This window comes from Mirounga angustirostris, unplaced genomic scaffold (genome assembly GCF_029215605.1).
Source record: "Mirounga angustirostris isolate CCGP_5_RB_7025 unplaced genomic scaffold, mMirAng1.0.hap1 SCAF_2, whole genome shotgun sequence".
Lineage (NCBI taxonomy): Eukaryota > Metazoa > Chordata > Mammalia > Carnivora > Phocidae > Mirounga > Mirounga angustirostris.
The window spans coordinates 86,716,627-86,739,382 of record NW_026991710.1 but is presented as its reverse complement, the minus strand read 5'-3'; the positions used below and the strand labels follow the sequence as shown (position 1 = coordinate 86,739,382).

The 22,756-nt window shown below is 39.5% G+C and overlaps 1 protein-coding gene across 7 annotated transcripts in view; it reads right to left on the bottom strand.

The window, feature by feature from the left end:
- Nucleotides 1-22,699, bottom strand: part of NPNT (nephronectin) — a 78,627-nt gene extending 55,928 nt beyond the window's left edge. For 3 of the 7 annotated variants that reach the window (XM_045880633.3, XM_045880636.3, XM_045880638.3), the window contains exons 1-3: nucleotides 22,370-22,699; nucleotides 20,089-20,189; nucleotides 5,617-5,667 (exon numbers count right to left, since the gene is read on the bottom strand). In XM_045880633.3, coding sequence (XP_045736589.1) covers nucleotides 5,617-5,667; nucleotides 20,089-20,189; nucleotides 22,370-22,440 — 223 coding nt within the window. In that variant the 5' untranslated portion in view covers nucleotides 22,441-22,699. The remainder of the gene's footprint in view (nucleotides 1-5,616; nucleotides 5,668-20,088; nucleotides 20,190-22,369) is intronic. The other 4 variants (XM_045880634.3, XM_045880637.3, XM_064584932.1 and 1 more) reach the window with 2 other exon arrangements.
- Between the last annotated feature and the right edge of the window lie 57 nt (nucleotides 22,700-22,756).

Here is a 22,756-nt window from a genome sequence, read left to right as displayed (position 1 = left end):
TCTCCGAGATTTGTTTTAGACCCTCATTCTGAATTTGGAGTCCTTCTCAGTGCTGTCATAAAGCCTCTCAGTGTTTTCATAAGCACACTTCTATCATAAATTATTTATATATGTTTATATTCATATATATATATACACCATGCTATATGATCATTATTACAAAGTTATTTTCCTTATCTAGTTCCATTAGACTTTGAGCTCTTTATTTCTCTTTTAAGATTTATTTATTTTAGAGAGCAGGTGGAAGCAGAGGGAGAGGGAGAGAGAGAATCTCAAGCAGACTCCACACTGAGTGCAGAGCCTGATGCAGGGCTTGATCTCAGGGCAACTAGATCATGACCTGAGCCAAAATCAAGAGTCAGATGCTCAACAGACTGAGCCACCCAGGTGCCCCAACTCTGAGCTCTTTAAATACACCATACCTGCTCTGAAATAGCACAGTCTCCTGGCAAAGACAGACATGACAGGCGAACAAAGTGTTAAGAGAATATAGAAAAAGGAATTTCTCTGCAAAGAGGTAAGGGTAGGAAAAAATATCAGGAAAGGCTTACAGGAGGAAATGTGAACTGAATCTTAACCGATGAGAAGGAATTCACCATGTGGATGGGTGCCGTGCCCTTCATTCAAGAACCAGCCGCACAGGCAAATCCAGAGACACATGAAGCAGCAGAGGATCTAGAAATACAAGGACAGTCCACTGTGATAGGGTCCAGCAGAAAATAGTCCTTCACAGTGAAGGCAGTGTCAGCCTGGAGGGCCTTGTCCTCAAAGATTCAGGAGTCTATCCATCATTGTGAACATCAATGGACTGTAAGCAGCAGATGCCACAGATTATATTTTATGTGTTTTCAAGCATGTAAATTGGTTTCTTCTTGGAATCTTAATCAAGAGTTAAGATCTATGATCTATAACATAGGTCATAAGACAGGCAAATTAAATATATTCATTTTCCCAGTAAGTTGTCCTTCCTGAAAAACCACAATCTGGTTATTAAGATTACATCCTATTTATCTTTTTTATCCATTGTATACAGACATGCCTGGTACTTATACCTTCAAAAGTGTGCTGAGCTGAGCTGAACCGGACAGGGCACAGTGGAAGCTACTGCACCAGGCAGAAAGATGCATAAGACACAGTCACCAGCTTCACGGAACTACCAGTCTGGCAGAACCAAAGACACAGATCCACAAATCACCACAGTGTAGGGCAGTGTGAGACAGGCTCAATGCAAATGTTGCAACTCAATGTAGAGCAAGGAGAGGAGACCTCTCCCTGCTAAAGTAAGAATGCCGAGAAGAGAAGGTGGCGTCTAAGCCAGGACTTGAGGCAGGGCTCGTGTTGAATACGTTCAGTTAAGAAAGAATACAAACTTCTAAAATAAGTGTGGTCATTTATTCCTAACAATGATTCATCTTTAGTTGAATATTTGCTTAGAATTAGGAGTCACAGTGATGTAAAACAGAAAAACCCCCAAAGGGGAAAAGAGGACGTATTGTTTGCACAGGGTGATTTCTCCCAGCCAAAATGGTAAACTGGAAAAGGATTTTTTTTATTTTCGAAAACTTAAAACGAGTAGATAACATTTCAGCCAACATGTAACATAGTATTTTTACCTCTCCCACAATCTTCATATACCATTTAAAGTTGATCCTCTATGGACATAGTAGCGATGATTATCAATGCTGACTGAAGAAGCTGACTGACGGTGGGGAGTAAGGTTCGTGTAGGACACTGGTGGAAAGATCATCAAATCACAGCCTGGGTCCCGCTCAGATCTCGCCCCCCAAGCTCCAGCCCCAGAATCCAACCACATACCACACCCTCCACTGCAGAGTCTCATAAGCCCCCCGAAAATACCACATCCAGCGTGGAAGTCGTCATCTGCACTTTCTTCAATGTTCTCTAGGTCACTAAATAACACACCAGAAACTTGGGCATCATCCTTGGTTCTATCTTCCTCATTCCATAACCATCATCATCACCATCAGCCACCATTTTACTGAATGTGAATTAACATGGAGCCAGTTACTGAGCCAAGTGCTCTGTAAGCATTTTCACCTTTGATCCTCATAAAAACCCTATGATGTAGGGCTCTTAACTATATTTTCACAAGAAAGAAGCTATTGTGCAGAAAGGTGAAGTAAGTTTCTCAAAAACACAGTTCCTAGTGGCAAAAGCCGCCACACCAGTGGTGGCTGTCTGCAAAGCCCGAGCGCCCCACCACCGTCCTGAGGCTGCGTGCCTCTCCCTCTCTCCCTTTTTAAAAGTACCTTTCAGTCCCTATCCTTTTCTCCGTTCTTACCTCTACTACTTAAGATAAAACCTAATTTCTCAGGTTTACTGTAATAGCCTCGAATCCTGAGCCTCAGAAAGCTATTCTCTAAACGGCCAATCAGGAAAACATTCAGAAATTAGCCCCACAACCTATAGTGCCTAGAGGTCCCAGGCATTTGCCCTGAAGGAGTGAGCCCCATGGCAAAATGGCGTATGTGCTTCTTCCAAACGGGACAGCGGCTGAGCAACTGCAGCCCACCGATTCCTTGCAGTAATGCAGGACTACTGATTTTTCAACAAAGCCTGATATCCATGTTTCCTGTCAAATACTGGCAGCTATCTCAAGAAATGTTAAAATACTCTGTGAACGAGACTAAATTCACCTGTATGCTAGATCTGACCTATTAGCACAGCTTACAAGCTCTGAAATTTAATTTGATTATGTAATTTCCTTGTTTAACATCATTACAATGTTCCTCTGCAACTCTGGGACAAAGGCTAATCTATTTAAGATGACATCGAAGGCCTTCCATGAGTCAGCCAATTGCTATTTCTCCCACTGCATCTCTTAATCTGATGCCCTTCAAACACATACCCCATGCCAGAGCAAGGTGTTTACAATTCCTAGAATGTGCCCCCACACTCTGGCTTCTAAAGTTTCAATGCACCTTTCTGTCTTGCCAGAGTGCCCTTCACTTGACTTACTTATCCCTCAGGATTTAGTTGGGGCACTACTCCATCACTCCTGGGCTGGGATCCTGCCCCCTGAGATATGCTTTTGCAGTATCCTAGTCAAAACACACTTCTCACCCAGTATTGTCCTAATATGTGGGCCTTCAACACTGACAGTGAACAACATGGATGCCTAGAGCTTCATCTTATCGAGATGATATCTGCAAGTGGTTATCTGTAGTACAGAGATAATCAAGAAGGTAATAGCACTCAATACATATAACTGTTCAATGAATGACTCAACTGAACACCACCAAGTCCATAAAATCTTCTTTGGTCCTCTCCAGCAAGAAGAGTCTCTTCCTCTGAACAACCTCAACTCTTCATCCCTAACTCTTTCCTACTTTAGAATCCTAGAAGGAATAAGAGACAATCATCTTACCAAATTAGCTCCTCACAAACAAGAGTCTATGTTTTACTAATCTTTGTATCTCTCCCGCACTTAACGTAGCTCCTTGCTTCTAGTAAGCTCTCAAATGTTTGTCAAATAAATCACAGTAACTCTGAATGTTCTAGTTCCTTTGGTTCCTTTTCCTTTGGTTAGCTAATGAAAACCATAGTCTACTCTGAGGTTTACAAATGGATATTGAGAAGTAGGAAAGGAATGGTTCAGAAACACAGACAGCTATTCAATGGAAGTTTTATTTTATAAATGAATGATGTGAGAAATCTCCTACTTCCAACTGATTACTTTCAAAAATGGGCATATAGGGGCACCGGGGTGGAGCAGTCAGGTAGGTGTCCAACTCTTGACTTCAGCTCAGATCATGATCTCAGGTTTGTGGGATCTAGCCCCGAGATGGGCTCCATGCTCAGGACAGAGTCTGCTTGAGATTCTCTCTCTCCCTCTCCCTCTGTGCCCTACCCCCACACTCTCTTTCTCTAAAATAGATAAATCTTTTTTAGAAAAAAAAATGGGCATAGAAACAAATGTATTTAAAAACATGCTATACTATGAGTATTAAGATGGACCCTAGTCAAACACTAGGGTGTTCTAAGTATTCTATATATTGTTATATCTTGTTTTCTCTATATATTCTATATAGTGACCACACACTAATAACAGCAAACATTTATCAAGAACTGTTCTGCATGAGGCACTCATGGCCAGTTGGTAAGTCACAGGAATAGGTCCTGAACCAAGATCTGTTGGTTACAAAGCCCACATTCTACAGTTGACCCTTGAACAACATGGGGATTAGGAGTGCCAACCCCCATGCAGTCAAAAATCTATGTATAACTTTTGATTCCCCCAAAACTTAACTACTAATAGCCTATTGTTGACTGGAAGCCTTACCGATAACATAAACAGTTTAATGCTATATGTATTATATACTATATATTATATACTGTATACTGTCTTCTTACAATAAAGCAAGCTAGAGGAAATGTTAAGAAAATCATAAGGAAGAAAAAAGTACATTTATAGTACTGTACTGTATTTATTTTTAAAAAAATCCATGCATAAGAGTACCCATGCAATTCAAACCGCTATTGTTCAAGGGTCAATTGTACTTTTCTTTGGCATTGCCTCCTTAACCTCAGCCATAGCTCTGCTAGTTAATCCTATAACTCTTACCAATTATAAGATACATACACTGTGATTTTTTAGTCTCCCTGAACAAAGAAATTCCTTAACTTTTATTTCTTGCACTATCATATTTTTCCCCAAATGTTTTTATTAAAATCCTCTCTTAAAAATATTTTCTAAGACATGTGATAGTATCTTTCACCTATCAATGTACATTGTCTTCTTGGCCCCAATTCCATTAAATAGAATTTCACATATTTCACCCAAATTTTCCACTAAAGTGCCATAAGGGTGATTCATTAAGTGACATTATTCACTTCCAAAAATATTTTATTTTTTAATTTTTAAAGATTTTATTTATTTATTTATTTGACACAGAGAGAGAGAGATAGCAAGAGCAGGAACACAAGCAGGGGGAGTGGGAGAGGGAGAAGCAGGCTTACCACTGAGCAGGGAGCCCAATGCGGGGCTTGATCCAGAACCCTGGGATCATGACCTGAGCTGAAGGCAGACGCTTAACAACCGAGCCACCCAGGCGCCCCCCAAAAATATTTTAAACAAGGAACCTTTTATGTACCAAAACAATATAACATAAATACTCATAGGTCCTATTATAACATCTTATATATTTTATACAATAAAAATATTTCTTACCTGAATTTTTCCAAGGAGAATTAATGAATATGAGATACAATTCCCTCAGGTTAATGATAGGCTGGTGTTAGTAATTTCATTTGGTGAGTTTTTTTTTTTTTTTAATTTCCTTCTTTAAGTATTAAAAATATAAACTGTCCTTTAGGTTAGAATGGAGGTCAATTTATTACATTCATAAGACAGGAGAAAGGAAATAAACTGAAAGGAAAAAGTTTATTGTAATAACTGAAGGAAAATGAACTTATATAATTATATAATTATGAACAGAATAAACACATAAAAAATATAGTTTTCCCCCAAATAGGCAACTCAAAAACACAACTAATGTTAAGTTTTATTGATAGCTCTGTAAAGTTATTATTAAAGGTTATGCCTTTCAAGACATAGGTTAGCCGTAATTATTTCAAGAAATATGTTCATCTAACCTTTGAGCTGGCACCTTATCCTGGCTATTCTCTGCCTTAAGACGTAGAAAGCTGCAAAACAAATGTCCAAAAAAAGAAATTCCAGATCTTTTCTCTGTAAGGAGGCTGGACTTGGGTATTTAGCAACTTGTTACATTCCCGGAGACTTAACACATATTCAACGCTCAGTGCTTTTCTGAAACAAAAAAAAAAAATCTAGGACATGTTTAAAATAGTAATATTTTAGTCACCATTTTGTCATTCAAAAACATTTTGTAACAAAAATATTAACCAATAACTGAAGTTGTGCTATTCTTTCATAGTCCAAATTCTAAATCAGAGTATTTCAGACCTCTTGCGGCACTGTACCTTCCAATCCAATTTTTCATTTTCAGAATATTAATTTTGGTTCCAAGAGACGGTATCCTTTTATTTAAATGAGTGTTGGACAAAATATCTGAAAAAAATTAAAACTTTGGATCAATTAGTAACCAAAGCTGGCAGTTTTTTAGTTGACAGATCTTTACTTACCTGTTTCTTACATACTTTGTATTCCCTTTTCTCTCCAACTTTGAGGAGGAAATGTTAAGGTTTGTTTTTTCTTTCCTTCCACAGCATTTTCTTCTTGCATGGCTGCTTTGGTTGTCAATAGCAACAAGAATTACTGTGAAAGCTCAGCCACTTCACTTGAAGATACATAAATAACCCAGTTTAACGAAAGGAAATGGAAGAAACTTGAAACAATACTAATCATGGTTAGGGTTTGACCAGCCTAGAGGTCCTACAGGTAAGGGAAGAGATGATTTATTACTTCTCTGTGAATTAACACCTTCCCTCTTTAAAGCATAAAATATCCACTTTTATTTTTGATTTGTGCATTTATTTGCATAAGTTAAAATTAGTTGAATGGAGCCTTCTTTGGGGTAATAGTGGAAGAGAAATAGTCCAAGACCAAATTGATTCAATTGAAGTAATAATTTAACTATTGATCCAGAATGATTGTTCTGTATTTTTAAAGGCACACATATTGTTATATATACATATATATATATATATCTGCTTGTTAGAAGGTTTTTTTCCACATTGGTTAGGTTCATAACAAATTAGTGTTTTGTATCTATTGTTGTTGATGTTGTTAACTTTAAAAGAACTCACCATATCTTGATGTTGACACATTTCTTAAAATAGAATAATAAATATCAGGTACAATCTTAGCAAAAAGCTGAAAATGAATCAAAGCATAAACTGCAAATTACATTCTGGATCACATATTAAGGAAAATTGCTTATGGTTACAGTTATGGATTAAAAGGGAAAAATATAAAAGGATACCATTTCTTTAATACTCTTTAGTTGCCAATTTTGAATAATCAAATTTATCAAGAAAAATATATTAAATGATTTTAAATAAAGGTAAACAATAAAGAATAGCAAACATCATTATTTTCTAACTAGTTATATTAGTCCTAAGCAGCCAAACAGTTCTGTATAGTTTATTTTTGTCTTACAATATCTTAAAGTTGGGTCACATTTCTCCTACTTTATATAAATCAGCCTTGACACACACAGATTTAGTAAATTTTATGGTATCAATATGTATATCCATTAAATAAGATTTCTAGCATGAAATTTTAGCCCATGTCTCCTGTTTTTAAATTTGCATTTTAAAACTATACAAAACTGCATTTTAAATCAAAGCAATGTTAAACCCAGAGTAGATTATTTCCAGGAAGCTTCTGGAGTCTATTCTCTATTGATGCCTAAGGAAATTTTCACAGGCAGCGGTCACCACAATTTTTGTGAAAGCTGCCCCAAATAAATGCCCTACATGTATTTTTTTATGGTATAAACCCCACTGTGAGAAGCACTAAAATAGGATTCATCAGTAGCAGATAATATAGAAAAATCTGTCCCATCTTCTCCTGATAGGGTTTCTCACAGCCACAGTAGTAAACACATGCGACATTGACAGCAAAGCCACTCATATTCTAGAGTCTAGAACTCTCTCCTGCGACTTGCCCCAGAACCACTGCTTCAGTTCAGCTGAATGTTGATACTATGCACTTTGCTGAGGGTTCTCAGTGATATCAGGCATGGTTAAAAATAATAAGCACTCTGATGATTTTATGAAATTGTGAGTAATATAATCTAGAGAAACTAAACTGTTTGGAGATTAGTTTTCTAGCCTGCAAAACACAGGTCTACAGATTTGAAATCAATCTTGGGTTTTTGGACATGAAAAAAATGAGAGATAAGAAAACCCGAAGGAACTGGCCCAGTTATTATCCAAAGGTATGCCTATCTTCTAGTATATAGTTTACTGTAAATTTCATTATAAAATGCCCAAATGTTAGGCCAAGCATAACCTTTGGAAAGGAAATAATGAAATGCCCCAGATTAAGAAGACAGATAAGGAGTCACACAAGCCTCTTAAGCAAAGAGCACAGCATGACATATGCACATTTTCACAGGTAACAAATGCCAGGTACATGCATGAAAGGGAAAGGTCCCGCCTGACACTGTCCTTCTCCCTCTCACCCCTAATAGTAGTAGCTTTAAAAATTTCTCCACACCCCAACCTTAAATTTCACGCTTCATTTCTCCTTGTCAAAAATGTTTATATTAGCCTGGCAAACTCTGTTCTTAGACAACTACCCGACACCGGGCATTTAAGACACCAACATCCAGGACAACAGATCCCATGAATAGCATTTTAAGTAATTTGGATGATCCCAACTTTCAAACCACTACTTTTTAAGTATTAGAGCTACAGAATTCATCAGAATCCAACAGAAGATTAGAGAACAGAACATTTAACACATCTACAAATCATTTCTTTATAGTTTTCCCCCAATTCCCCAAATAGTTAAAAAAAAAATAATTCTGCCTTAGTTGGGAAAAACTATACATGGGAATGTCTTAATTCTTGGCCATACATAGATGCCAAGATAATATGATGAATCTTTTAATTCATCGATGATTTTATTTTTTTTTTATTTTTTATTTTTTTAAAGATTTTATTTATTTGAGAGAGAGAGAATGAGAGACAGAGAGCATGAGAGGGAGGAGGATCAGAGGGAGAAGCAGACTCCGTGCCGAGCAGGGAGCCCGATGCGGGACTCGATCCCGGGACTCCAGGATCATGACCTGAGCCGAAGGCAGTCGCTTAACCAACTGAGCCACCCAGGCGCCCTCATCGATGATTTTAAAACTCAATCCAAATCCAAGGGACAAAGGACTTTGAAACCGCCATTATCTATGTGAAACATCATGAAATATTTATGTAATCATATGAACATGGGACTATTTATCCAGTAGAAACTATTACCCTAGTAATATCTATATAAATCAGCTCTAAATACCCATGCATGTTAAAAAAAATATATATAGCTAAGTGTGAGCTGCAATTTGTGTTTTTCTATTTGCTATTTGTTGGCATGCAAACATTTGGCAGGTAATTACTAAGTACCTACAAATCTTAACACTGAAATAAAATAAGAGTTGCGACATTGGCTTTAGAAAAATATTTTGGGTGGCAGGAAGCTTATATTTGGATAGTCTATCTGTGGAATTAGTTTCTGTAAATGTCGCAACACATACCTTTGACCATTTAGGGATCTCTCCTAGAAACTGAGCTTGAGAACTCTAATGTATGAAAATAAGGCTAAGGATTTTTGAAAAACAACATTATTTTCAGCAAAGTAAGCATAAATCCAATTGTTTCTTCCTTTGTGTATATCAGTACAAATTTAAACCATGATGACCTATTTCCTAAAATCTCACCATAAATCAATAATATCTATAAAAGGCAACCTTAAACTTGTGATCTGATGATGTTACAATAGGAAAACATGTCAGTTCTGGAGAATTTTTATCATTAATCTACAGAATGGTTAAAAAGATACTGACCAAGTGAAGTGTTCAGTTTTAAAATTTAATTGACTCTAGATTATCCACATGCAAATAGCTGGCAGCAAATCCTTTGTCTCAAATTGGCTCTCCCATGACATCTAGTACATACCAAGGATGTCTCTCCAGTCTTTAGTTAGCGTATGGCAGAAAATGAGGGTTTCTAATAAAATACAACTAGGAAAATACTTTTTTTCTCCAAAATCAACTATTATATTCTAAAACTAAGAAACTGTTTTGCCTATTCATATCTTTTTCCTTCCATAGTAACAAGTTCATTTAACATTGTTTTATTAGACTAAGAACTAAAATTGTTGAGAGAATCTATGAAAGAATATGGAATGAACACATAGATATCTGTCACTATTTTACCACACATAATAAAATTTTATCCTATCTGGACTTTAATGTATTCCTTTATGCTGGCTTTATTAGTAATTTTATTAAAAATTCCATTATGACCATAATTATCTCTTTAATTATGCACTACTATTAATTGATTAAATCAGAAAACTGAAAAGCTTAAAGCATTAAAATATAAAATTGATTTAATTTGATATTATTTAACTGAACTCTATACTTTGTAACAAATTAATTTTTAGTAACTGGGTGTACATCTTGCAACTAATTTGCCCTGGTAGATTCCCAAGGATGCGCTGTCAATCACATTAGGCTATGCTACTAGTATTTCTTTATGGTTGTACTGACTGATATCACTTTGAAATTTTTTCAAGCCAAATTATTTTGGCTGCATTCTATTATCTTTGATAACAGATCATTTATTTGTTCACATGAAAAAATAGAAGGTCTTGGCTCTAGCAATGTAAATTCCTTAGCTCCCTTCTAGGTTGACTGACACAGGGTAACAATTCTCGGCACTGGTTCGATTCCTGGTTGGTGCAGATCTCTGAGGAGAGGCATTCAAAGCCCCTTTCTTTGCTTCTCCCAAGGAAATGGGGTACTTCCTGGATTGGTGCCCTCTTAAGACACACACTGAGCTCTCTCTCGGAGAGAGAGACTATCTGAGGACATGTGTGTATCAGGGTTTCAGATTCCATTGCCCCGGGACTGCATGACTGCAGGAGAATCAGTGCTTCCTCACATCCCAGTGAAAAGGAGTTAAGTTTGAGACTGGTTAGGAACATGAAGAATACTCACTACAGATTCTGCTTTGAGTCTATTCAGGCCTAAGTAGCTTATTTAAAGCAACCCTTCATGAGATTCAGGGGAACTGGGATAACAACCAAGGGTCATTTTGGCTCCTCTGCATATCTGTAACAATCCAGAGCTCTGGGGAAATGAGCACTGGTCAAGGAGTTTGTTGTTCCTGGGTTCACTGGCCCTATTTCATGGAACAGCTCAAGTAGGATAAATGATGCCTGGAAGCAATGTTTGTGCCTCATCTCTTATCCCAAGCCATAATTTGCTTAGAGATGAATAAGACCGTAGCAAAATGGTGATGAGCTTTTATACTGATATCCAATGAATACAAAAGTAACTCAAAAAAATTGATATAAAAAAAATTCTCCCACTGATTTATTTGCAGAACCTCCTTATACTGGACCAGAGGAGACATCTATCTACACTCCATTCACAATGCCTCTGGATACCAACTCTACCAACTGTTGACTGATGTTTAAATTACATAGGAAGGAAGGAAAGAAAGATAAAGAGGGAGAGGAGGAGAGGGAGAGGGAAAGAGAGAGAGAGAGGTAGGCATGGGGTAGACTTTAATAATACAGCAAACTTCAGGATGTTGTTAGTGATCCTAACTTAAAACCGTCTTTTCTAAACTGGAATTTGCCATAAAGCCCTTAAGAGTTCACGAATCACAGATATTCTCGGCTGGATTGAGCGGAGATATCAGAAAGCTAAGTATGTAGATAATGCTTCTTAAACTTCCCATGAACTGCACTTTTAGAGTAGGGGGCCTCATCTTAGATCAGAGCATCTTCTATGAAATAGCTTTGTAAAACCACCACCGGCTTCATGACAGAAATGTTGCTGTGGCCCCTTCCACTCAACCATTCACTCCCACTCTGTGAAGGACCACATGAAAGTCTTCTTTCAGAACTACATGTGGGAAAAGCCATAATTTCCCCCAGCTAACTGGTCTGATTTTCCCCTAACAAACATCATGAATTATATGAGCAATAACGCTTTTCTTTTTCTGTTGGCTACCAGAAGCTAACAGCCAAATTATAAGACATAGTTAGGATTCTATGCCTGACATATCTGCATGTTAATAACTCTCCTCCTGACATCTTACCTTTTATTCTACCCTTTTCTTTTTTTATCCCCTAGCCCTTGTTAATTCTGTTTTCCTATTTTATTGCATGCATTCCTGAAAGCCACTTCATATCCTTCCCCAAACAAAGTAGAATATAAACAAATAGAAAGGAAGAAACAAATTCTATTTCTCTTTTAAACTATCTTCTCAAGGAATCAAAAATAAAAAGTGGCTGAATAGAAGGTTTCCACTGTATAGTATCATCCATGATTTAATCTCCTTTAGGAAGTAACATATTTTATAGAAGATGATTTATAAAAATAAAATGAGTTCTTCAATTACTGTACTTACATAAAAATAGGATGTCCCTATAACTCTCCCACATCTAAATGTATATAACAGTGATGATGAATATGCAAAGATATTGACTGCAGCACATTTCATAAACCAAAATATTGAAAATCACCTAAATATGCATAAATAGGGATTTTTAAATTAGTTAGGTGTATTTAAAGGGATGAGTCAAGTTTACATGAACTGATAAGGACTGGTCTCTAAAATGTAATATATGAAAAAAATTTTAAAAAATAAAATAAAATGTAATATATGATAAAGAAGATACAGAATAGTTCTTACTTTATGCTATCAATTTATAAACAAGGATAATTCACAAATGCTTACAAATCTCTGCAAAGATCAATAGGAAACAGTTCCTGGGGGCTAGAACTAGGTGTCAGGAAAACAGGGAAGTTAGAAAGACTTACCTTCACTACCGTCTCTCTTTCTTTGAGTCTTTTAATTTTTCACTTAGGCATGCATTTATTTTGTTAAATAAAATGATTTTAATACATAATTAAGATAATGATTAGAATCACTAATGGAAAAGTTATGCCTCTACGGTTTTAAAGTCACTTTATTAAAGTATTCTGACACAACAGTATTTAAATATTTCCTGAAAATCTTTTATCATAACAGGTGTCCCAAAAAACTTTATTCAGATACTAAACTTCTACATAATCCTAATAATAAAAAAGAAAATCCTCTATAGAAAGTGATAAAAATTATCACTGACCTACAAATAAAAGGTCAATGAATTAAGCAATTCCTAAAATAATGTGTAAATCTTTCTTACAAGAAAAAGGACCTCACATCCATAAAAAATACATAACCAATTGTCAGGATGTCAGGTGGAAATCCTGGCAAATGGATAAACCGCACTCCATTCTTCCCAGTATGAGCCAGTTGCCTCTGTTCCAAGAGGAAACAGATGAAAAAGGGGGTCAAGGGTCCTTCACTGACCTACCAGAGGGACTTTTGAGGGAAAGAGCAGGGATCAGAGTATCCTAGAACCAAGCAACAGATCAGATTCTGGATATGGAATTGCCAGAGCTTTAAGTCAGCATTCCAATCCAGTCTTTTCCATTACTATTTACTACCAAGTAAGAAACCACTGGCCAGTTGGTCAAAACCACAAATGTATATGCCATTTGATCACACATAAAAAGTTATCTTGCAGAAATACTAGAACACATCCAAAAATTCTTGTATATTTCAAGGTTACTTATTTTAGAATTGTTTGTATTAGTAAAAGATTAGAATCAACACAAATGTCCATCAATAAGAAACTGATTAAAAAACTATGGTATAGCCATACAGTGGAATACTACAAATCCATTAAAAAAAAAAAAAAAAAGTGAGCAGGCTCCTCATGTACTGATGATAAAGAAAGCTTTCCAAGATACATTGTTAAGGAAAAGAAGCAAGGTACAGAACAATGTATACAGTATATCTTTCATCTATATAAAAGAGGGTAGAGAAGATACAGAAATTTGCCCATTGGTATGTAAAATCTTTCTGAAAGGTACACAAAAAGCTGATAATATTCATTGCTCTGAGGAGGGATATTTGAAGAAATAAATGCATTTTCTCTTACAAAGTAAAAATTTTTAAAAGATTGACGGGAAAAAACTTTAAACCTGCATCAAATTGGTGGGAAAGGGGTGAGAATATCTGGGTGTGGTGGTGAGGAAGGAGGGGGAAGTAGTGAGGATTAGGCCCTCAGAACCCTCCTCTCCTTCCCTTTCATCTCCACCACGATGAAGGCCCAGCCCCCATGATGAATATCTTCCATTACTTATTGAGGGACGCTGCATACAATCACTCAGCATCACTGGACTATTGCTTTAAAAGCATGCAGTTGAGTTCAATGGACTCGAAATGCATGCAACATGAATTCTACAGATAAAAAGTACCCTTCAAAAATTCTATTACACTTGCTGTAACAGGGACTAAGGGAGGAAAAACACACCTATGTTTTTCAAAGCTTATCCGACAGTTTTCAAGTAGAAACACAGTGTTGCCTCGTTGCCAGCAGTGAGTACGTGCGTGTATTCCTTCACTTTCTGCAGCAGCGCATCTCTGTGGCCCGTCTTTGAAGGCAGATCTAGAGGCTGACCTTGCAGCGCCTACAGTGTTTCCCTTTCCGTGACCTGACCTCCCAGCTTAAGAAGTACTAACATTTCTAATCCACAAAGGTTAAGACCTTCCCAGATTAACTTTATGAGGGGATCTTAGGAAATGAGTAGATCTTAAAAGTATTATATAAAGATCAGTTCCAATAGGAGAAAGGATGAAGGAACAAAGTAATTTCTGTGAAACTTAACTTTCAAAACTACACATACTCAGAACTACCTCTTTGAGAGGTCAAACTTCTTCAACACTGATTTTAGTTTGGAATCTGCATTCCAAGACCACTGGAAGTTACTGAAAGTACATGGTGTTCTTAAATAAGCTTTCCACGGAAAGTGGTAGTTGAATAATCTTAATCAAAAACTTTACTTCTTGAGGATTTGGAGATGCAGGTTTAGTGCTAAAAGTAGTTATAAGATTGTCCACTGCCTTGTTTTTATTCCTACCAGAAAAAAAAAAAAATAAAAAAGGAACCAGAATCTGCATTACCACCCCCAAAAACAGAGAAGGAAACTAATCACATTAAGACAGTGAAGTGTCTCAGCTCCATTAAACTGGCCCCAAGACCTGCTGGCCATCTTCGACATGGCTCTGGGCAGTAAAGACCACTTGAGACCCCCAGTTACTCCTGGAGTAGGTATGATTATATGGGTATAAAGAAGGTTTACCTATAAAATGCTAATTCACATTCAATGAAGGTCACCATAGTTGTTGACTACAAATGGAAAGGCATTTACTAGGAATAACCTCTCTGTGAGGGAACACTATATATGGTCTTTAAAGCCAATTCCAGTATTTCTCATTGACTCTTGATTATTTTAAAGAGAAGTGTTCAGAATCTAAATAATCAAAGAAAGGTATAATTTACATAATTTTGTGACGAGGGACAGGAAATCAGTATAGGGAGCAAAAAAAATAATAAATCGTGTTCCATTGTCACGATTAAGTTTTTGAACCCAGATGCAAGTAACAAATGAAACATGAAATTTAAATGTTTCATTGATCAAATCAAAATCTCTGCTTACACTAATAACCTTTTCATTTGAAATATGGAAATTTAACAATCTGCTCTTCAGTCTTTCAACAGTCCACAATCCTAAACCAGTAATATATATTATCCAGCAAAATTATTTAACAACTACAAAACAGTTTCAGAATAAATTACTGCTTCTCCGTCCCCCTGTTGCACTAACCTATACATTTATTTAACATTGATAAGAATTCAAAAGTTTCACTTTCCCTGACAATCGTACAGTTGTAGCCTTTGGAGGGGGAGGAGGAAATGAGGTTTAGAGCTAATAAAGCAAAGTCAAACTCTAGGTTTAAGTTTTACATCTTTCCAAATTTTTCAGAAAAATATATCAGAACATCTGCATTTTGCCTGGTTTTAAGGAAAAATGATACAAAAATCACCCTAATTCACATAATTTCATTCAGAAACCACAAATTGCTTAGTGACAGCCAAAGAACTCAGAAACTAAATAGCTTTGTTGAAACCTGGAATTTGTTGTATTTTGAATTTTAATCTTCACACCTCTAAAAAGTGCCTTCAACAGAAACACTACTCTCATAGCCACATACACAGCCAAATCGGTAAACAGAAAAACAACCATATAGAAATATAATATTTAGATCCTCTATACTCTTTCTACATTAAGGAAGCTCTTGAAATAGCTAACCAGGTATAAAAAGTTAGTGACACTCACGTGTCCCAAACTGCTTGTTAGTTAAGAGTTGGTTCCATAGCATATGCGGTTTTGGTTTTTTTAAATAAAATACACAAACCCTGAGAAATCTTTTTTACACAGATCTCCACTTGGTAGGAGAAATCGTTAAAATCATTAAAGTGAAGTGTACCATTAATATGATGGGAAAATGAAGGAATAGAATTACAGAACAAGAAACAAGTGTTTTGTAACAATCTGAGTAATTAGGGTGCCCTGTGCTGTAAATATGTAACTATCAGTGTGTTGTGATTCTCATTTTACCACAAAGAGCCACATCAATAGTCGATAAAGCCCAAGACAATTAGAAAATCAAGTTTTAAATTCTCAATGTGTAGAGACCTGTTTATGGGTCAAGAATGGAGGTGGGTGGGGGTGTGGGTAAAATAGGTGATGGGGATTAAGGAGGACACTTGTGATGAGCACCGGGTGTTGTATGTAAGTGTTGAATCACTATATTGCACATCTGAAACTAATATTATACCGTATGTTAACTAATCAGAATCTAAATAAAAGCTTAAAAAAAAGAATATAAAACAAAGAATCAAAGGATAGAAAGAAGGCAAGAGTATGACCTCTAAAAGAACTATGAAAACACAACCTGCCTGTTTCTGGACTAGGTCCTGCTTTCTGCAGCCAGGCAGGAATGTTAGGATAGAATGTCAGGTAGCACAGGCAGGAAGCAGAACACAGCTCCTATGCTTGTCTGGGTAGCATCCTTCCTTCCTCAGTCCCTGAGGGAAGGATGAGAAGTCTGGCTGAATGCAGCTCTGTGGCTAGACACTGTGACCAGGAGTGGAGGCTGAGCAATACGAGCTCCCTGCAAAGTCAACTGGCCTCTCCAAACAATGCTATGGAAAGGGGAGTAGCAAGAGAACATGAAACGCAGTATGTTCTATGTCAATACATCTCTTTGTCTCACAGGAATAGGGTCAAAATGTCTTACATATGCTCGACCAAATGGATTAAACCCAAAGGGTCACTGCACTAGGGCATGAGATATAATATGGTCTCCCCCACTTACACATCTTCTAAGGGATAAATTGGGAGGTTCTGTGTCTAGGTGGAAATAGCTTCCTTTTGCTTTGCTGTGCTAATTTGAAGGAAAATTCGTAAGTGAATCATTCAGAAAAACAAGAACCAGACCTTTACTAAGGAACGGAGAAGGCTCCTTACGGGTAAGGACTCTGAAATGATCTAAGGGTCAGAAAGACAAAAACAATTTTCACATTAAATTTCCCAGAAGCTCTTTGGAATTTTTATAGGTAGTCCATTACCAGGTATAAGAGTTAACGAACAGCAAGGCATTTTTCCTTGAATAAATGTAGTGACAAAAGTTTCAATTTCATAAAAGCTTCCTTTAAAAACTAATCAGGAACTTTCCGTTTATCACCAGCAAGCCTCTGTTTGGTGTTGTTCTTCCTACTTTGGGCTGACCTCTGGCCCCTACATTCCTCTACCTGTTTATAGCAAAACAAAGACAGGGGAGCTCTAAGCTGACAAGAGACATTTGTACCATCTGAGATTCTGAAAACACACACACACACACACACATACACAAGGAAACATCCATCTTTGAACTCGTTTTTACAACTCTGCCATCTACAATATTAATGGTAAAGATCCACCTGGCTTTTTTTTAATTTAAAGGCATTTTATTTTATTGTAACATGGAGAGCCTTAGAATCATCGTTTTTATTTTGGCAGTAAAATGCAAAAATACATTTATCATGCCTAGAAAACAAAGAATCTGATAGCATGGGTATGTCCCATCCCATAACACTCTTTCAAAAGCAGTATTCCTTTATATTTCTTTACTTTCATCAAACACATACATAGCATTTACTCTGTGCCAGGAACTGCATTAAGTGCTTTACAAATAACTCATTTACACCTCATTTATGGTCCTACGAGGTTATTACACTATTTTATATCTATTTCAGAGATGAGGAAAATAAAGCACAGAGAAGTTGAATGATTTGCTCAAGGTCAAACAGCTAATAAGGGATGGAACAGAAATTTAAACCCAGGCAGTCTAGCTCGAGTCCATGTTCCCCTCCATTAGGTTGCCTCTCAAACTTTCACCAAATCCAAGCTGAGATGAACTGTGATTTGTGCAAGATCATCTTATACGTTTTTATAGCATTACTGTTTCAATAACTGACTTATCATTGTTATAGCTTCCTCAGAATCTCAAGGAGTACAAAGAAAGAAAAGATAAATACTATCAAATACTATGCTTCACCACTTTACGTTCTGTTAGAAGCAAAATGAAGTATAGAAGATAATGAAACAGTGTCTCATCTCTGTTGGGAAAGCTAGTCTGCTAGGAACTTGCTTGGATGTTTAAATTCAGTAAGGCCACTGTAACTTGGAAAGGTCTTTACGCTTGTTCAAATTCAGACTCACCCAGCTCGTGTATACTCGAGAAAATTTGATTACGTGTAAAAAGAACAGCTCTGAGAGGTTCTTTCTGGGGAATTCCACAGTTGATGAATCTCTCAGAGACAGAGGAATTTTCTTATAGTGCATCTGGCAGAGCATGTATGTACTCCTACACCCCTACACCCCGACACCCCTGCCTCTGCCGACTGCTCTGGCACTCTGCCACCAGAGAAGGTGTGCCCCACTGTGCTCAGGGCCTTCTGCCAGAGCAGCCTTTTCCTAGGTAGGGCTGGGGTACTGTGCACACCCCAAAGCACTTCAACCCTCCTTTTGGGAGTGCCCTGCCAAATAAGACAGCCAAGGAGGAAATTACCTCCATTCCTGCAAAGAAACTACTCATTTTTTTTTTTTTTATTTGGGAACAGTGTGTGTGTTGGGCCACCCTTTGATTATCAAAGCCGGATTGCTCTCCAAACTCCAGCCCTGTGGCCTCCAGCTGTGCAAATACTGCTGACACTGCCATATAACTGGCAGAAGATGACTCCACCAGGTACCATTCTTCTTTTGGACCATCTTCCCTTAAAAACAATTAAGCAGTCAGGCACGGCAGCTTTGCCTAGTTCTTTTTGTTTACTGGAAACTGGAGTTAGCATCATTTCCCCTTATAAAAAGAGGCAATGGCCTAACCGTGCAAAAAGTCTGGCCCAGTGGCTTACAGGTAATAGACAAACCTTAATCTCCTTTCCCTTTCCATATCCAACCAGGGATGTTAACCTGTGACTGTTACTCTCACTCCTCCGCAAAGTTAAGGGCAGATACCATGCACAATTCTTAAAGATGAAAACAGCTGTGGGAATTCCTAGCTTTCCTGAACTTAAATCTACCCAATTGCTCCCACCGTCAACACATCTCTAAGGCAGGCTCCGCCCTGTCCAGCTCCAGCCTTCTTCACTTCTCTACTCCTCTAAGCTCCTTTCTCATGAGCAATAAAACACTGGGATGTAAGGAACCCAACTTCGTTCCCATCTTCTCACAAGACACACCAGCCTAGCACAATGCCCTAGGAATTCACTTGATCATTACGGATTCTCTCGTAGGGGAGGTGGAATACAGTTTTGAGATCCAGATAAAGTTGCAGGGAACAAATTTCTCAAACTTCCATGATGTGGCTCTGATTTCTACCACTAAAATATCCATGGAAAAGGTAAAAATCAGTGTTCTGATTTGGCATTTATTACGTGATATTGATTGCTTCTAGAACTTAAAAATAATGTTTTTTCAGAGGTGTTATTTGATTATGGTGGGTGGTCCATTTAGAACACAGTCAATACAATCTCACTTCAAAAAAAAAGGAAAAAAAGGTTTACAAATAGGCCACTTGCCACAACAGGTATGGGAAGGATTTTATTAGTGCTAGAAGGTTCAGAGTCTGTTTAGTGTAAATATAGTCTAGACTCATCATCTTAACCCCATCTCCAAGTCTGGAGCACAGAAAAGAAAAAGCCTGATGAGAAAACAGGAGCTGGAGATTTTGGGGACAGATGCCACAATAAGCATGGTAGGTGGCTCTCTGAATAACAAAGCTGGCACCTTACTGACTGCTGGCTCAGTTTGAAAAGGGGCAGGGTAAGGAGTCAGGAACTGAAACCCCCCCTGTGGTAACCACACCACCAAGACTTGCTCAGTAATGAGCCCACTGATGTGCAGAGTGAAGCCATGTATGATGGTGGAAAGCCGCACCTCCCAGGGAGCTGAAGTCCCCGGGGATGATACTCACGCTGACACTGTCCCCAGGACCGGCGGGCCCAGCCCCAGCAGCAGTCAATTCTCCCACCATAACGACACAGGCCAATTGACGACACTATTTGCCTGGGCCACCTACCAAACAAAAAGATTCAAAATAAATAAAGACACTATTGAAATTAAAAATATTTTCCTGTTATTATTGTTTTTTTAATTTAAATCACGCCCAACAATTTTCGATGAACTCATTCATGCCTGCAGAAATTTAAGGATAAAACACATTCAGGAAAACAGTTCTGCTGTGATCTAATTCCAAATTTCAGAGAGTTAAACACACACACATACTCTACACACTACACACAGGAGTAGAGGCAAAGGGAGGGGAAGATCCTTTCTTAAATGGAAACAGCATCAGCTAAAACCAAGAATTCCCAAGGCTGACACTCACAGGGTGGTTTCTGAAGCTTGAAATGAAACAGATTCCTCAAAGACCCACACCTGTTACTTGGGGGAAAACCAGTTTTGACTGATTTATCATAAACTGAAAAGTATTAATCTGACATGTCAAAGCAGAAAGAAAAAAAAAATCTGCCTTTAATTTCTGCCTTGGAAAGGGGCACAAAGACGGGACCTTCCTCAAAAATCAAATGAAACAGACCTCTTTCCAAGGTATGACTCTTTGGCAGAAAATGTTCCCAGAAAAAATAAAAAAGTATAAATAAAACCAAGAGGAGTTTAAAGTGTAGCTAACATCTCAAGTGTCCTTGTGGTTTGAAACTTCTCTGCATCAACAATTCATGTTATCTTCCTCACTCATGTAAATAAGGACTAAAAGTATTCAATTTCAGTATACCAATTTATCCACCAGATTCCACTTTCACGCCTTATTTGGTAAATCGTTTCTTTGTTTAGATTCACACCTGACTTTTTACCCCCAGAGGATTAATGTTTTAATTGGCTGTTTTAAAATTAAAGCTACCTTAAAATCTTATGCATAATCATGTGATTTCTGTATTTCCTACTGCAAGTGTGTGTGCCAGAACTGCACAACATACCCGAATGTGAGCAAAGGATTGCTTTAATAAAATAAAATAGCCTCTGGCCGCTACCCACATTTTCTTAAAACACTCCTAATCTTTCCAATTCCCGTTTCTTTTATCTCCCCTTATGCCCGCAAGCCCAAAGTACAAAATAACCCCGAACTCTCTATTTCCTCCCACCAGGTGGTAAACAAGTGATTGCGCTTTTCCTCCTCAGCGCTCCACTGGTTCCCCTCCGTGTTCCCCTCCAGGTTCAAGAAAGCCAATCAATCGTGGAACTGATTCGTTCCGAGATTACAAGTAACACAGGTGCGGCTGTCTTTAGGGCTGCTCAGAGGGATACTTGGCGGGGTCAGGGCGGGGGTCTCAAAGAGGAAGACTGGATGGATGGCGGTGTGACCGGGTTAAAATCTCTCCCGGCTGCTCCAGCCAGGTTTCTGCGCGAGCAGCAGGGATCCGCGCTCGGGGCGGGTCTGGTCTCTAACTGCACGGAGGTGGGGCAACCGAGCACGCCCTCCTGAGCGACAGACACACACAAACACTCACTCGCCCGAGCGGATCGAGCGCCGCGCGCCGCCGCCAGAGGAGCGGCTGAGTGACAGCGGCGACGGAGCCCGGGGTTGTTGGAACCTGCCAGAGCACGCTGCAGCCAGGCGCGCCGAGGTCTCGGGAGCTGTGTGTGCGCGCGTACCATACACAAACACGCACGTAGCGCTCCCCCTTCTCAGTCCTTATTTTGAGTCCACCTCCCTCAAGAAAGCCAAGTGCGGAGGCAAACGGGTCCTCCCTGGAAGCCCAATCGCTCCTTCGCCCCCGCCCTTTGTGTGAGCGGCCCTGACAGCGTCGAGCCGGGCTTTGGCCCGGCCACCGGGAAGTTTCCAGCTCAAAGAGCCGTCGAAATCACACCCGAGAGCTTCCTGGCCACGGGTGTCCTGCGCGTCACCTCGGCTTAGGAGGTCAGCCCGCGCCCTCCCAGCCGAGGTGCGGGGCTCCAGGAGCCTTCCTCCTCCCGCCCCCCCCGGCCCTAATTCCCGAGCCGGGAGCCGCGGCTGGGCTCCGGGACTCGCAGGGGCTCCTTCCCCAGCCTCAGGAAGCCAGCCACTGGTTGCGAGAGCGGTTCGACGGCTCTCCTCCGCCGACGCCGTGCGGTGGCCCAACTTCTGGCCTGGGAGACGCCGCCCTGGCCGCGCAACCCGGCGGGGAGAGGGGACCCCAACACCGCAAGCGCGAAATCAGCGCTAGAAGGAGAAGAGGGCGCCCCGTGGCCCAACTCACCTCACGTCGAACTCGGCGGCCGCCTGCAGGTAGAGCGAGGAGCCGAGCACCAGCGCCAGGAGGAAATCCATGTCGGGCGGCGAATGGCGGGCGGCAGGGCCGATGAGCGCGGGGAACAGCTTGGGGGTGCTGGGCGCGCAGGAGAGGCGCGCTTGTCCCCGTGGCTCCGGCAGGAGTGCGAGCGCCGCTGCGACCGCAGCTGCTGTCGGAAGAGAGCGGCGCGGCGCGCAGCCGGAGCAGGTCTGCGACGCGACGCCGGGAGCCCCCTCTGGCTCCCTCCCCTCGAGGGGAGGTGCTGCAGGGGGAGCTGCGCCGCCCGCGGGGAGGGGCGCAGGGGGCGGGGGGCGCGCGTGCGCCTGCCTCCCCTCCCGCCCAGCCCGGGGCCGG